The sequence below is a fragment of the Mytilus californianus genome, unplaced genomic scaffold (assembly GCF_021869535.1).
Source record: "Mytilus californianus isolate M0D057914Y unplaced genomic scaffold, xbMytCali1.0.p SCAF_12, whole genome shotgun sequence".
Taxonomy (NCBI): Eukaryota; Metazoa; Mollusca; class Bivalvia; order Mytilida; family Mytilidae; genus Mytilus; species Mytilus californianus.
In genome coordinates, this window is record NW_026262604.1 from 4,619,564 (window position 1) to 4,637,799 (window position 18,236).

The 18,236-nt window shown below is 33.3% G+C and overlaps 1 protein-coding gene across 1 annotated transcript in view; it reads right to left on the minus strand.

The window, feature by feature from the left end:
* Positions 1-1,382: 1,382 nt before the first annotated feature.
* LOC127722249 (WAP four-disulfide core domain protein 3-like) overlaps positions 1,383-18,236 on the minus strand; it is a 34,021-nt gene continuing 17,167 nt past the window's right edge. The window contains exons 2-6 of the mRNA XM_052229145.1: positions 6,511-6,657; positions 5,938-6,078; positions 5,503-5,643; positions 2,888-3,057; positions 1,383-1,496 (exon numbers count right to left, since the gene is read on the minus strand). Coding sequence (XP_052085105.1) covers positions 1,383-1,496; positions 2,888-3,057; positions 5,503-5,643; positions 5,938-6,078; positions 6,511-6,657 — 713 coding nt within the window. The remainder of the gene's footprint in view (positions 1,497-2,887; positions 3,058-5,502; positions 5,644-5,937; positions 6,079-6,510; positions 6,658-18,236) is intronic.

Below are 18,236 nucleotides of genomic sequence, written 5' to 3' on the forward strand. Positions count from 1 at the left end.
TGGAGCTTATCAACTAGTAGTCACCGTAGGGTTTTCTACAATAAGCAAACCCATACTGTGAAGTCAACAAAACAAGGCATGTTATGAATAAATAATATGACAATTAAAACTACCTGCATTGACAAACAACGAAATTCTTTTTCTCAGTACAATCATGTTTCATGCATGATTTTCGCTGACAAATAGACACGTAATTTAAAATGAAGAAATATATGTGGTGCTGATTTGTTGGATATTTTTCTTGTCTTGTCTGATCTGCGTATTCAAAGTTTTGAAAGTTGCAGTTTAATATAGGATACAAGTCCTTGTAAAATTACGTTTTATTTAAAACCTATAACTTACCCGGAATGTGACAAATATGTCCACAACCACTAGAACAGCATTTAAGTATCCAGGGACAATCTGAATCTGTACGGCACTTTTCAACACAAGTTCCTCCTGAACCTGGCGGGAACACTGGGCATGTACCCGGTTTCGGACGTTCTCCTTAATTACAAAATAAAATATGTTCAGTCATTTCAAAAAAAAAAATGATGCAGTTGTTTATTACTCGTTCAATAGAATGTTTATTAACGAATATCGGATGGCAGTAGTAATGTTTGGAAATATCAAATCGTAATTAAAAAAAAACACTGTCAATTTAAAAAGACGACATACGGTCGAAAAAAACTAACCACACGGAATAGTAAAAACTAAGAAACACGAGGCGGTTTACTTCTTAACTCTTAATCTAAAATCTCTAAAACTAATTAGTTTCTAGGCAAAATTTTCAGAAGATTGTTCAAATAATTTGTAAAAAAATATTGTAACTTTCTCCATAAATCCAAACAAATATGGAGAAATTTTATATTCTATATTGACACTTTTATTGTTAATCATTCTCATTGTTTATCAAAAAAAAAACTTCTGTGGTTCCTATTATATTAAATTCATATAGAGGTATTTACACTTAGAACTAAGTTTCTCTTGTCTATTTTTCTCTGGGTTTAAAGTATTTTTAAGTAAGTGAAGACATATAGCATTCAATGAAATCTGATACTTTTTCTTGCAAACTCGCTGAAACATAGACAAGCTCACGGAACGTGACTCCTATGAAAATGAAATTAACAGGAAACAAGTACGTATTGTATTTAGAAAGAAAAGTGCGGAATAAAGATATGAGAAAAAGTGTTGGTTTGACTGAAATGTCAACTGCATGTGTCAACTGTTAAATTAATAAAAGGTACTACAACATATACAACACATCTTTTTTTTGTTTTACTATATTGGTACCTTTTTTATTTTACTTTTTTCTAGTACAACACTAATTATATTGTTAATCTTTTTTCGTCTCAATGACTTTTCGATTTGTATTTTTGTATGATGACACCTTTCAAATTTGTTTAAGTAATTTGACCTTGAATACATTGTTTTACTGGTTTATAAATCTTACCTCCTAATAGTGTTCCAGAGGAACCTTGTTGAGCTGCCGGCTCTGGTTGTCCTACACTGGGACACTACAATTATTGTATACAAGTACATATAAAGTTAAATAAGACTGAGATTACACATGTATGTCTGCAGCGAAGAACAGATTTGATAGAATTTAAATGATTCATTGTATATATAAATGTCGATCATCAAAATCATTTTTAGATTCATTTAACCATGAACTACGGCAAATATTTTGAAATTAGTGTATATACTGAAAACAAATTTTATCGATTATTTGATGTCGTATGTTTTATTTCAAGTCTTGAAACATTACCTAGCTAAGTCTACCGTAATGCATATTGTTGTTTACAAAAAAAAACTTATATTTGATATTTTTGCAGTATTTACTAAATAATAATTTCTGTAAATACTTTTTACCGATACTTCATTCGTTTATCATTTAGTATTGAAGAGTAAGGCAGAACAAAATTTGATTTATAATTTTTCCACAAAAGGTTGACGGGAATAGTAAAAGCTTGTTTTCTTAGTGAACGGACAGGTAAAGATGTAAAACATGTAGTAAACACCCGTTTACTTTTGGCTAAACAGACACATAGTAAACGTGCGTTTATTCGGTTATACATTTATAATTTTCTTTTTGACCACGTTAACGCAATTGCAGCGAAATTTGGGGTAAACAAATCAAAGATATACACGAAGTGTTAACGTGCGTTTACTTCATGTTATGCTTGGTCAACACCAAACTGTACACTAATACCATCAATAATTATATATTGGAATGATCTGGAAAATGATACAGTGCTATTATCAATATGTCACGGTCTCTAAAAGTAGCATATTAGTTTGTCTTATATGATTGCTGCATGGATATTTTAAATATTTAATTTTGAAGACTTATTTCACTCTATTGTTGCAAGAATATATGAATGTTGTTCTATCCTATGTGATTTAGCGGATTTAATAATAAAATGTGTACTTATAAATAATGATTTCGAATTTTTCATTGTAATAGACACTATGAACGAACTAAATCAATCCTTAAAACAAAAATAATATTCAATTTATGATATTTGAAGACTAGTCCAAAATCATTTTTCAATGGTCCAAGGAAGGAAGCCAACAGTGACAAACACAATTGTAAAAGCAAAGTTTCATACCAAGTGTCATACATTTTTACTATTAAATTTGTATCACCACAATATTGTACGTTTTCATTTCTGTGTGAGTAATTGATGACAATGTTTCGATAAGTTATAATTTAAAAATTCAGAACTACTATTCTTCCATGAACAACTTTAATTCAAAGGAGAATAATACACCACCATGGATATTCTAACCATACAGAATTGATACTCATCTTACGACTGAATTATCTAATTCTAGTGGTTTAAGTGATTAAGGTACCATAGTTACATGGTCAAATATGAAATATGAAATCATAGTAGAATCTTACCCCGGTTGGCGGACAAGGTGGTCCTCGTGGCCCCGGGGGACCAAGAAAACACTTTACTCTACATCGAAGTCCATTGATAACCTTGTACTCAAATATGCACGGCGGTTTGCATGTTCCTGGAGGACCTCTTGGTGGTATTGGACATTTTGGTTCAGGCGGACAGGAACTTACTAAAATGATAAGTTATTGTTGGAATACCCTAAAATATTCACTAGTAGTAAACTTATGATGGAGATTTGCACTTATTGAAAGATGACAGAAACAAAATACGCATGAAATATTTTATCAAATTATATTTCATGAATAAAAAGATGATTCAAACTACAAAATAAGATAAATAAGGGCAACAGTAGTATACCGCTGTTCAAAAGTCATAAATCGATTGAGAGAAAACAAACTGGGTTACAAACTGTAACCGAGGGAAACAGATCAACCATAAGAGGAAAACAAAGGAACAGAGGAACACTAACGTGCAACAAAAACAAACGCCAAAATATATAGAAACGAACTATTTGATAACAACTGCCATATTCCTAACTTGGTACAGAATATTTTAAGAAAGAAGTGTGGGTTGAACCTGTTATTTAGTCTAGCCAAACCTCCCGCTTGTATGGCAATGTTAAAAAATATATCTAAAATGACACCACTACGTGACAAAAAATAAATTCTACGTCCGACACCAAATATCATAGGTCGAGACATACGTTTCACTTTTAATGTAGTAAAATGTCTTTAAAAAGAACATGCGTAGAGACTTAATGGTATGTTCTTTGTGTAAATAGTGAGGCATTGTTTTCCATATGAAAAAGGGGGGTTTACTTTTAACGTTGTTCTAGACAGATTTCGTACAGAAGGAAGATTGTAGGTTACTTGTGAAAAGTTCAACTGTGTTGAATGAAAAAGAAGAGGTACCCACGTTGCGTGCTTTAATTAAGTCTTGCTCCGTGTTGAAGACCGTACTTTGACCTATAATTGTTTACTTTTATAAATTTTGACTTGGATGGAGAGTTGTCTCATTGGCACTCATACCACATCTTCTTATATCTATTTGTTACTATTGATGTATCGTTCACTATTTTTTTTTCTCACTTAAGCCTATTTACATACGGATAAACAACACAGTTAAGATGCCAAGTGAACAATACAAAAGCATGACTTCAAATTTTGTAAAGGAGATATACAAGCCACACTTTCAACATTAGCAGTCATATCAACAATCGTGTTAAAGTGACTCGAGTGTCTTCTTCCATCTTGGATTTTGAAGTAGCAGATATCAATTGGGCTAGATGTTCAATGAAATGAACATATTTTGAGAATAGTATGTAATTCATGTGTAAGACTTTTCATATTAATACAGAAAATTAGTCTCACATTTTATCTTAAAATTCTATGGTGTGGTTTTCTTTTTATCACACAAAATTAGATATTACATGCACAATCTGACAAATTTTCACAACCTGTAGTGTGCAAAAAAGTCCAGTGCCCTATACTTTTTATTATATTTTAAAACAAAGCATGATAAACACTTCATTTTGACAAATTATCCACCATGCAATTTCCCTTAGGAACTCCTTTTACGGCTAAAACTGTACCACTTTTACTATGAAGTTTTGAAAAATTATATCCTAGAATAGAAAGTTCATATGCACTACTATTTTTTTCAAAGGTCAAAATATAGAGCTGTGCGGCATATTTACAACGTGTATATGCCCCGAACTTCTAAGAGTTTAAACTTACACTAAAATTCTGTACTAGCCCTACCTTGACTTGAGGATTTCCACAGATTTCAATATGACTGATATACATATGCATATTTACTGGTAATATTCCCATGTGTTATCTCTACGAAAGGAATCATAGGGATCATAACTGGGAACCAGTACGTTAACAAAATTAATTATCTATGAATATTATATATCTCCCCAAAAGGGCGTGGTTTGAGAAACAGCTGTATTTACAAAGTGTAACCTAAAGGACTGATTGCAATACGGAATTATGGTTCCTTTGCTTAAGTGTAGTGTGGGGTTATCTGTACGTGATCGTGATCGTTAAAAGCGCAGCCGATGGAATCTGCTGCCTTGTGTTGTGGAAGTGTCATTAGCCTTGTATGTGGCACTCTGTTTTTACAAGGCATCATATTTAACGTCCTTATAAAGTGGATACGAACTTGTACATCTCAAACGATAACACGGACTCCAAACTTTGGCGAGGGTTTTAATGTCGGTAGGAGGAATATCATTGGTGACCATATTGCCATTCTCTTTGGAGCGACACACTCATATCATCAAAATATCAAAAGTTTGTCACCATTTTCTCCTCCATAATGTTTAAAACAAATATATTTAAAATATACAACTATGATATGATCATAAGGTTCATAATCTGTGTTCTTTTCCAAATCAAACACTCTCTTTGTATTAAAGCATAAGACAGTATTATTGAAACATCAATATGTCTACAAAATTATTGAAACAACAATGTGTCTACAATATTAAAGATCAAAGCCTAATCAGAGTACCTTCAATCTGGTTGTGTTACAACATCAGTATCATCAGCATACCTTTATAATTTGACAATGCTTTGGGTCACTGCTTTTGTTCATATACGTGTCTTACCTGGGGAGGAACAACTGTGTCCACAACCATGAGAACAACACTTCTGGTCACCTAAACAATCGCTGTCCACACTGCAAAGATCAACACATGTCCCAGCAGTATCAGATGGAAGTGTTGGACAGGTACCAGGCTTACCAGTGACTAAGAAAGAAATATTGATTCAGGAAACAATTGTGTAATATTTGAATCGTAAAACGTGTTAAACGTTACTCTGATCTTGGGACACATTTTAAAAAAGATGAATTGTTGTTAAACGTCACAACGAAATTATTCCTTGCACATCAGGAGAAAAAGTGGCAGAAATGAATAGAAAAAAAGAAAAACCTGTGCTCAGAATCAAATCAATGGACAAGGATCCGTATTTTAAAAAGTCGAAAGAGATGGAATTAGACACATATAGTATCTAGTTATTTTGTTATCATATGTATGACGTACCTGGGAAGAAACAATCATGTCCACAACCGTTAGAACAACACTTCTGTACATCCCGACAATCACTGTCTACACTGCAGTGCTCAGCACACGTACCGCCGCTACCAGGTGGAAGAACAGGACAGGTACCAGGCTTTGGATCGACTAAGAATTTAATAAATTGGACAGATGCATTAAGATCACTATTGATTTCAAATTAATAACTTAAATACAATTTTGATTAGTGTCAAATAACTTTATATCGAGAGGTTTAGCTAGCTATGAAACCAGGTTTAATCCACCATTTTCTACTTGCGAAAATGCATGTACCAAGTCAGGAATATGACAGTTTGTGTCCGTTCGTTTGAAGTGTTTGAGCAAATGATTTTGCTATTTGATTGAGGACTTCCCGAATTTTCCTCGGAGTTCAGTATTTTTGTGATTTTACTTTTCATATTCATTTACATGTTCACAATATAGTTTTCTTATATTTCTGTAAGATTCACAATTTGTTTTACAATTTGCCTTTTGGTAAATTGTATTTTTACATCGAAATGAACAACGGTGATAATGATAAAACTAAAATGTATACCTTACCTGGAAAAAAGCATTCATGTCCACAACCATTTGGACAACACTTCTGAACACCGTAACAATCACTATCTACATTACATATTGGTAAGTCAACACACGGACCGATGGAATCCGGTGGAACGACTGGACACCGTCCAGGTTTTCTATTGCCTAAGATAGAAACATTACCAAGTGTATTGCTGATTCATTTAGATACTTTGGCTCACACCGAACAGCAAGCTATAAAGGGCCCCGAAAAATTACTAGTGTAAAACCATTCAAACGGAAAAACCAACGGTCTAATCTATATAAAAACGAGAAACGAGAAACACGTATGAACTACATAAACAGACGACAACTACTGTGATCAGATTCCTGACTTAGCACAGGTACAAACATTTGCAGCGGGATTAAACGTTTTAATGGTACCAAACCTTCTCCCTTTTCTGAAACAATAGTATAACATCACAACATAGAAAAACACACTATAAAATATCAATTGGAAGGCTTAACTCAATCAAAAAACGTAAATTAACACACAATGAACAAATAAATTTGACCTGTGACACCTGAATGCAAATACACAGTTAATAAAAAATTACAAGGGATAAATAATAAAGTCAAAAGTAAATAAACAGGTTTAAACAAAGTTAGAGTATGTTATCACTGTGAAATTTCAAACAATTTATAGAAAATCATCACTTTTGAAGAAACCTGCGTCATATTATACACAGGTAAATGAAAATAATGTTGTTGTTATATATACTTCTTCTTCTGTGTGTATAAAATCTTCCGTTTAGGAATACCAAGAAATTTCTTTAATATCAATAAAACTAATCTAACACTTGGTACATATGGGGTGAATATCAACAATCAAAAAATACAATTAGTGCTAGATAAAACTTTCTGTACAGTGTATATTTTATTATTTTACTTCCGGACCACCTGTAGTAGATTGGTTTAAACATATTTCTCAGTAGTGTTATTTATTTACATCTGCGCCGACCCTTTTTACCTCTGTCAATGTAAATCGTTTTAATGAACATCCTAATCATATGGTGATAATACTTATATTCCCCAGACACCCTTTGAAGGGAGGAAGATAAAACCATAATAACATGAATAAGTAAGACTCACACTGACATAAAAATCGAGCGATAAGGAGCTCATGTGCTACCGACATGATGCTAATGTATATTTACCTCATATATATAAAGTCTCATTAATCAGGGATAAGACTTTCTTGATCACGAATAGAAACGATTTTTTTTTACATAACATACATTATATGCCTAATAAACAAACAAAAAAATGATTGATTGTTGTTTGCTTTACGCCGCATTAGCACAGAAAGGCTATATCGCGGCGAGAGCTAATTCGAATATTATAACAATTTAAGGTATATTTTTAAAATCAGACAAAAGGTCTTTCAATAAACTAAAATTCTAGACTAAAGCAAATTGATTATTTACAAATAAAAATCAACACTAAGATAACGTGATAAAAATTAAAATCGTTTTAAATATAACAACATTTTTATATTTTATAATATATTCCAATTTCTTTAAGGTGTAATACCACCATTGATTTTCCCCTATTAGTCTTTGTTAAATTTGCACTTTTCAAAAAATTGTGCAGAATTTATCTTTGTTTCAAATAAAGAAATACTTGGCATGAGTAAAGTTTTATCCTGTCCAGTACCATAGAAAAAATTTCACATAACATTTCATTGCATATAAGAAAATAACCATCACTGGAAGTTAACCAATCAAATTTTCCCCCTTTTTTAACCTGTGTACAAGCTTTAGTAACCATGTAACCTCAAGTTTCCAAAATATTCTATAGAAACCCCAAATAAAAAAATAATTGTGCTTTGAAATACCCAAGATATATGTTTATGACCCAGAAATGTTTTACTGCAATGAAATGTAGGATCAATAACCTACAACTGTCAAATGCAAGGGAATATTTTTTTTCGACCTATTTTTGTATGCAACCGGATGTTACGTACTATGATTTGGTGGTATTACACCTAAAGAAGACTGTTTTGTTAAATAAACTGAATGTGACTTTTTTCCTTTGTAATACTGGTTATTTCAAGCATTCCTGTCAAGTTTTGTCATAATCAGTTCAACAGTTTGAGAAAAATCTAGTATAATGTAAGACGACATCTACAGCGATTCGAGCAAAATTTCTTCGAAAAATCCAAACCAAGCCGCATCATGATAGAATATAGTGTGGACCAATAAATGATCAAATATTTATCTCATCTGCCTACAAACAGTTGAATATGATACAATAGAAGACTTTAGGATGATAAATACTACTAATGGACCTCTTTTTCTGCCTTATAAGGTCTCTTTTGGTCCATTTATACCTCTCATTTCCTCAAAATTTCTACTTTTTAGGCCAATAAATAAAAAAATTTGGGGTAACTTTCACTCATTTATGATAGAAATGTTATAATAAATGATTAATTGAAGTATTTAAGCTGAATGAACTATCCGTATAAAAGTTTACTGTCTCCAAGGAGGTTTCAATAAGTCCTTACGTAAAACTTAAATTTACGCCGTGTTCCAGAGTGGGACATAAAAAGCTTCTCTTTTGGTGAATAATTTGTTGTTACTGCTTTAAAAATAATTTCATTTACTTAAAACTATATATTTATTAAAGTATTTCTTAGGAAAAATTTTCTAGTATAGCAGAATATAAGAAATAAGGAGAAAAAGCTCCCCAAAACTCTAAGTATGGCTTGTTCTGTCAACTAATATTCATGGTAAAGTCCTATTTCAAGGAAATTTTCTCATAAAATGTGTTTTGGAGACTCAATCCACTCAGAATATTTCATTATTTGTAATATTTCACTTAAATAGCAAGAAATTTTAACACATGAGAGTACTCACAAGGTCAAAGGTGCATGTACAGCTTCCCATATTAGGTGTAATACCACCATTGATTTTCCCCTATTAGTCTTTGTTAAATTTGCACTTTTCAAAAAATTGTGCAGAATTTATCTTTGTTTCAAATAAAGAAATACTTGGCATGAGTAAAGTTTTATCCTGTCCAGTACTATAGAAAAAATTTCACATATCATTTCATTGCATATAAGAAAATAACCATCACTGGAAGTTAACCAATCAAATTTTCCCCCTTTTTTAACCTGTGTACAAGCTTTAGTAACCATGTAACCTCAAGTTTCCAAAATATTCTATAGAAACCCCAAATAAAAAAATAACTGTGCTTTGAAATACCCAAGATATATGTTTATGACCCAGAAATGTTTTACTGCAATGAAATGTAGGATCAATTACCTACAACTGTCAAATGCAAGGGAATATTTTTTTTCGACCTATTTTTGTATGCAACCGGATGTTACGTACTATGATTTGGTGGTATTACACCTAACAGAATGAAACAATATTTGTAAATGGAATATTATTAAATAAATCATACATATTATTGACATTGAAATGCTTCTTCCGAATATCAGCAAAGTCAATACAATTGATTAAAACATGTTTAATAGTATACTTGCAGTTACAAGGTATACATTGTGGTTCTACTTCATTTTTTAAAAGATATTCGTGTGTTATTCTAGTATGACCAATACGACATCTAGAAATAACACACTGATCTTTTCTGCACATAAAATTATTGAAAGGTTTACATAAATTAGGTTTAATTTCATGCAATTTATTACCATCTTTTTTACTCCATTCATTTTTCAATATATTAAAAACATATTCTCTAATATTAGATTTAAAATCGGTATATGGTATATCACAGTTAGATAAAGGGTCACCCAGGGCATTCTTTGCCTCAAGGTCTACAGCTGTGTTTCCAAGGATTCCAACATGACTCGGCACCCATAGAAATAATATTTCTTTAAGAAGAATTTTTAAATTCCTCATTACATATAAAATTTTGAGAATTGTTGGGTTTTTAATTTTTAGTATTTTGTATAGCTTGTAAGCATGAAAGTGAATCAGAACATATAATAAATTTGGATTTATCTGAAGAAGCAATAAATTTCAAAGCCAAAATTATTGCTTCTGCTTCAGCAGTAAAGATCGATGCATCAGATGGCAAACGGAGAGTTGCAGCTCTGTCCCTGAAGACAGCAGCAGATGCAACTCTGTCACCATCGTTTGATCCATCAGTATAGACAGTTGAAAAATCTGAATAATTGGCTTTGATTTCAGCATAGTGTTGCTGAATTAAAAGAGGATTTGTTTTATTTTTATTGTGTTCACGGAGATCAAATATCATTTTTGGTTTGGGAAGTTCCCATGGAGGACATTTGCAAGTTTCAACTTGAGCAACAGATTTTAAATCAAAAGAAGCTAAATGTGATTTTAAACGTATACCTAACGGAGGAATTTTATTTTCATGTTTTGCAAAAATATCTTCATAAATTGGATTAAAAACACAGCTGTAGGCAGGATTATCTGAGTAGGCTTTTAGTTTGACAGCATATTGAAGTCCAAGCTTCAAACGTCTGTTAGAGAGTGAGTGCTCATCAGCCTCTACATACAGACTCTCAACTGGTGAGGTTTTAAATGCGCCAAGACAGAGACGCAAACCCTGATGATGCACAGCATCGAGAATCTGTATGTAGGACTTCCTTGCAGAGCTATACACTATAGAGCCATAATCTAGTTTAGATCTAACTAGAGATCTATATAAATTAAGTAAAATGTTGCGATCAGCACCCCAGTCGGTGCTGCCGACAACTTTTAAAATATCTAATGCTTTTAAACATTTCGATTTTAACATTTTGATATGGGGTAGAAAGGTTAACTTTTTATCGAAAATTAACCCAAGAAATTTGGTTTCATCAACCATTTTAATTGGGTTGCCGTACAAAGTGAGTTCTGGATCAAGATGCAATTGCCTTTTGTTACAAAAATGCACCCCGACCGTTTTTGAAGTGGAAAATTTAAACCCATTTTCCGAGGCCCATTTTTCAATTCTTCCAAGACATAACTGTAATTGTCTTTCTATGTTATTCATATTTTTGCCTCTATAACATATTAAAAAGTCATCAACATACAATGAACCTTCAATATTACTTTTTAAAACTTCAACAAGGCTGTTGATTTTAAGACTAAATAATGTAACAGATAAAATACTGCCCTGAGGGACACCCATCTCTTGATCATACAGATCAGACATGGTTGAATTTACTCTAACATTAAATTGTCTGTTAGATAGAAAATTCGAAATAAAATTTGGCATATTGCCTTTTAACCCAATATCAAAGAGATCTTTTAAAATACCATACTTCCATGCAGTATCATAGGCTTTTTCTAGATCGAAAAAGACCGACACTACATGTTCATTTTTCGCAAAACCATTACGGACAAATGATTCGAATCGAACAAGATGGTCAAGAGTACTGCGACCTTGGCGGAATCCACACTGGATATTGGCTAAAAGCCCATTGGATTCCAGGAACCAAACAAGGCGATCATTGACCATCCGTTCTAGTGTTTTACAGACACAACTGGTAAGAGCAATTGGCCGATAATTAATAGGATCCGTGTGATCTTTACTTGGTTTTGGAATAGGCACGACGGTTGCAAGCTTCCAGATTGATGGTAAATCACCAGATTCCCAGATGTTATTCATAAGTTGCAAAAGAGCTTCCAGCGAGGAATCTGGCAAGTGTTTTAACAGTTGGTAGTGAATATTATCAGGCCCACAAGCTGTATCATGGGCTTTTGACAGAGATTTTTTAAATTCTTCAAGAGAAAAGAGTTTATTATAATTTTCACCATTTTTTGATTTAAAGTTTAATTTAATTTTTTCTTTTTGTTTTTTAACTTTTTTAAAATCTTCCCTCTAGTTGTTAGAAGAAGAAGATTTCGCAAAAGTTTCACCAAGCTTGTTGGCAATATCCTTTTCAGATGTTAATAAATCATTGCCATTTTTTAAATGTTTAACTGTGGCTTGAGAATTTTTACCTTTTATCTTTTGTATCATGTTCCATACTTTTGTCATCGGAGTGCGAGATGTTATCTCCGAGACAAATTTCTTCCAAGACGTTCGTCGTGCTTGCCTGCAAGTCCGCCGTGCCTTAGCGCGAAAAACACGGAAATTACTCAAGTTTTCCGTCGTTGGTTGTTGATTGAACCGTCTTTCAGATTTTTTACGGTCACCTATTGCTTGATCACAAGCATCATCAAACCATGGTTTGCTGGGATGTTTCGGATTTGTCGAGGTCTTAGGAATAGTTCTGTCAGCAATTGACGTTAAAACTGTATTAAAAGTTAAAATTGGATCTTGTACAGTCTCAAACATCTTTGACTGAAGTTCCGCATGACAGAGATTCTCAAACAAGGACCAGTCCGCCTTGTCAAGTTTCCAACGTGGTACTCTCTGTTGGGCAGAAGTAAAAAGATGTTCAAGTACTATTGGAAAGTGATCACTTCCACATAGATCATCATGAACACGCCATGAATAATCCAGAAGAAGAGAGGGATCGCAAATAGTGATATCAATAGCAGAATAAGACCCGTTTCCAGGATGAAGATAAGTATTAGATCCATCATTAAAAATGCATAATCCTTCTTGAGAGACAAAGTCCTCAATGATCTTACCTTTGATATTATGAGACTTGCTTCCCCACAAGGGGTTGTGTGCATTGAAGTCGCCCATAAGTATAAATGGTGAGGGTAATTGATCAGTGAGGTTTTTGAGTTTAGCTTTATCGATAATTGAATTGGGTGGAATATATATAGAACATAATGTAATTGTTTTATCTAATGATAAACGAATTGCAACTGCCTGCAGATCCGTGGTGAGTTGGACTGTGTGCTCTGAATGATGTTGTCCTTCACAAAAATAGATGATCCGCCTGCAGCACGTTCATCTACCTTAGAAAATGTGCTATACATGTTGTATCCTTTTAAAGATACATTGTCACTTTCTTTTAAATGAGTTTCTTGAAGACAAAATGCAGTAGGTAAAAAAGACTGAACTAGAAGCGTTAACTCGAGAAGATTTATTTTAAGACCTCGGCAATTCCATTGGATGATATTAGTCATGATTTGTTAATAAACGGGCGAATGCTATCGAGTTTGCCAGCATTCTTATTTCGCTCACCCTGAGATTGTAATCTTTCGGGTGGCGGAACACTTTCGATTTCCATTTCTGATTCGTCGTTAAGTGTTGAAAATCTGTTGTGTGAGGAGAGTCGTCGATCTCCAGGACCATGCGCAGCTGGTTTTACTCCGCCTCGACCCCTACCCCGCGACCTCGAATCAGAAGACTTCTGAGAGGATGTATTTGCTGGCTTCTTTGGGACATCCTTCTGTTCTGGAGAACGAAGAGGATACGGGGCTTTAGAAGACTTTGTACTAGATGCAAAAAGATAAACTAGTTTTATTAGATGCAGATGAAGGAGGACTATTGGAGATGGAAGAATCATCTATGTCACTGGGAAGATCCCAGACAGATTCACCGACCCAACTGTCTGATTTAACTGTATCTTGTTTATTTGATTTATTTTTTCATTTTTTTTAGATGATGACATTGAGCTCTGTAAGGAAGATTGAGTTGACTGAGTACTGGTTTTAGAAGGTGTTGTTTTTCTTGGAATTAATATTTTATCGTTAGGTTCTGTTTCAACAGGCAGCATTTTAAATGTCTCAGCATCAATTGGCCAGGTCATGCGAGTTTGTGTATGCTCGTAACTGAAAGAGCGGACAACTTTGCTGGCGTACGATGGTCTGTTCGAAACAAGGAGATCATTCGAAACAGAAGCTATCTGTTTAGCTTCTGGGTAACTGATGTTTCTTTCTGTTTTAATTTTGATAATATTTTTTTCTTTAAGGTAAACAGGGCAGTCCCTAGATGATGAAAAATGGGATTCACCACAGTTTACGCATTTATAAGATTCAGAGCTACAGGTTGTTCCCTCGTGTCCTTCGTCAGAACACTTGAAGCATCTCTGCGTACCACGACATTGTTTGCTTCCATGACCAAACTTTTGACAAGTAAAGCATCGAATTGGGTTAGGGATAAACCTGTCAACTCTGATTCCGAAGCAACCTAAAGTAATAGATGGAGGAGGAGTTGGAGTTCTAAATGTCAAAAGATATGTATTTAATTTGATTATATTTCCATTTCTTTTTTATTTGAAATCTAACAACATCAGTTACACCTTGGCTTGAAAGTTCCTCACAGATTTCTTCCACGGTAAGGTCACCAAGGTATTGACTTCTGTCTCGAATGATCCCCTTACAGCTGTTCAAACTGTTTTGAGGAGAGGCAGAAACAGGAAAGTTTGTAATTGTTGTCAGTGTAAGCAAATTTGTTGATTGACTTTTGTTGGAACATTCAACCAACAAATTGCCTGATCTCATTTTTGAAACTTTTTTTACAGTACCAGCAACGCTTTGAATTTGTTTGTGAATCACAAAGGGAGATATTTTGGAAATTGGTTTTTCATCTGTTCCTTTTATTACAATAAATCTGGGCCAACTGTCATCTTCCCGACAGGGCACTGAATCATCACATTTTCTTTTTTTATGTATTAAAGCTGATTTAGAGGGTTGGTTTTGTTGTGCCATAGGAAATGAGAAAGATTCACCATTCTTGTCATCCACCCACCTCGGAGTGCCTACAAGGGCGATGCTGTGTTTCCGTGGCGAGCCGGGTTCAAGTGCTAATGCTGAAAACGAGCTCCAAGTATAACATGTATAACGTAGCTGGTCCCCAAAATTAGCACCTAAGATCCACTGCGGAAAGCACCAGATGTTCCAAGAATGGTATACTCAAGCAGAGCGTATCCATCAAGCGAAATAGAAAGCGTACCACTTGATAGACCCATGAGCCATCGCCTTCTTCAGTTATCCGAAATATAAATAGCTTTATTTAAAACACATGTGTATATCATGAAAATTGTTACAAGAAAGCTTATTGTTGAGGATTAACTGAAGGGCTCGACATGACCAGCCGATTGATCGAACCGGGTCCATCCGACCTCCCGTTTAGATGATATTGGAGCCAAAGCAGCTTATTGAACTAAAGTCTTGTCCGTCCGGGTATTTTCTGACCGTAAGGAGTCTGGCTGGATGTTCGGATCACTTTAGTCTGGTCTCTACCCTTCGACCTGTCCAGCATGGGTAACCCTACCAGGAAACGAAGCTACAACTGGCATAGCTCTTGGGGTCACTGAGACACGCAAGCCCCCCGACCACGGCAAGGATAGCGATCCACCGGGGGGAACAAAAAAAAAAAAAAAAAAAAAAAAAAAAAAAAAAAAAAATGATACTGAAGTTCAAGATTTGTTATCATATCGACATCAAAAAGATAAATACAATCATTTCAGTAATCATATTCCGTAAGACACATAACGAAATGGACGTATTGAATTAAACTTGTAGCATTCATTGATCCCTTAGTGTCATAATTTGTATAAACCTTATCGCTATTTATTCAAACTGGAAAAGTTCTACAATTTCACAACTCTTTTAAAACAGTTAAAGCTATCTGCGGTCCTGTTTAAACAATATAACTGTTCATAAAAAATTCAAAAGATTATGTTTAAATCAGTGCTAATGCTTCAAACAAATCATTTTTTTACTTTAATCTGTGTTTAAAAAAATTGGATAATTTTGTATTCAAATTTTTGTGTAAAAGAAAAAGACTCGGCTTGGACTAAATAGAGATAAGATGTATTGATTAATTCACGTAATACAGAATACTAGTAATTACAACAAATAGTTTAATTCGTAATAGGATTAAGGTTCAAGCTGTTACCATATATATCAGTCATTTTCAAAGTACAAATATGCATTTCATATGCTAAATTCACAATTAGATATCATTCAATACTTCTGCATTTAAAAACACGACAAAATGAATATTATAAAGACAAATAATAAAACGAAAATAGTAAATATCATCCGTTTTCAGGTTTGCATTCATCGGAATCGCAGTTTGTATTATATGTTCACTCACATTATACATCTCTGTTGTTTGTGTGTAGAAATAAGAAGATGTGGTATGAGTGTCAATGCGACAACTCTCCATCCAATTATAGGTCAAAGTACGGGCATGCATGATTAATTGATTACTTTTTTATCATTGTAAACTAATTAAGTAATCGTATCAACGTTTGCAAATATGCATCAAATGAAGGCATGACACATATACATGTTGAATTTATATACTTACCACCGTAAATGACTTTACTTGTTGATTCCTGAATTAAAAAAAAAAGATTAATCTAGTTGTATATAAAATAAAATATAAAGATGATTAAGATGTGGTATGATTTCAAAAGAAACAACTTTCCAACAGAGACCACATTAAGTATAGTGTAGCAAATGATGGGCCATCGTACGGCCTTTAACAAACACCCATAATGTGTTGTCAGCTATGTTAGACTCCATCATCAAAAATATATATCTATTCAAACGAGAGAACCAGAGGCCTGGTTTATGTATAAACCAATAAACAACAATGAAAAACAAAATATAGCAGACGGGAACCTAAGACGAACACTGAATTGCAGACTTGTTCAGGCGTGACTGATATATATTCAAATATTTTGCTTGTCTTTAAAATAATGTTTGATAATGATTTTATTTTTTTACCAATAACACGAAATTACATATTTCTCATAAAAGGTTTTATTTCAGATTCCTTTTTAAAGTTACAGAATTACATACACTTTGCCAGTTCCAAATAATGTTTTTGATATGTCATGTAGGAATATTTCAAATTTCTCAAATTGATAATTGTGGTTGTCTTATCGCTCAGTGTGATACATTGCATTGATATACAAGTTGAAACTTGTTCACAATAATTTGAGTAAAAGGTAGGATAACCCAAATACAAAACTAACTGCAAGGAAAATTCAAAGTCCATCACCAAATTGCGAAATCAAACGAAAGGCAAACAACTGTTATATTCCTGACCTGAACAGGCATTTCCTTATGTATAAATTGGTAGATAAAACCTGGTTTTATAGCTAGCCAAACCTGTCACTTGTTTCCGTTTTGATTTTGCCTCGGAGTTCAGTATTGTTGTGATTTTACTTTGTATGACATGTTCTGTGTCGAATGCATACGTTTAAACCATCTTATATCGAACTACGTATACTTTTATTCTGAAATTAAACATCTCTTGCACCGAAAAATATACCCTCCCTTATTATTGACTTCACTATTAAACAGGTTTAGTTCAGATGAACGTATTATAATACCAAATGCTCACTAAGGTAATTAATACATAAATACAACTAACAGAACGTAACAGATGATTATAAGTGAAAAGTAGTTGTTATGTCTCTAAGACGTGTTCTTTTGTATTCTTTATTCAAGCTTTACTACTTTTGTGTGAAAATGATCAGACTTACTTGAAAAAATTGTATAACTATTGTTACATATATCCATATATACATTATGGTCAGCTTCCAATGACAAATGAATGATGTACTGGTTCTAGAACTAATTATGTGTGGTAACTTCTATAGAAACTACCGCTTAAATATATTTGTTGATTTTGTTGATTGTATGAATATTTATGTAATAATAATCACAAATAGAAAAATCATATCGTGATAGATTACACATATTTATATAAGTCAGCATGTTTTAATTCGCACAAAATACAGTTTTTAGTATTTAATTTATAATCATTCATATATTAAAAACCTATTATTCTAGACAAAATTAATCTAGATACTTAGCAAAATGACGTAACATATTGCATTTCTATTACAAAAAAATAATAAG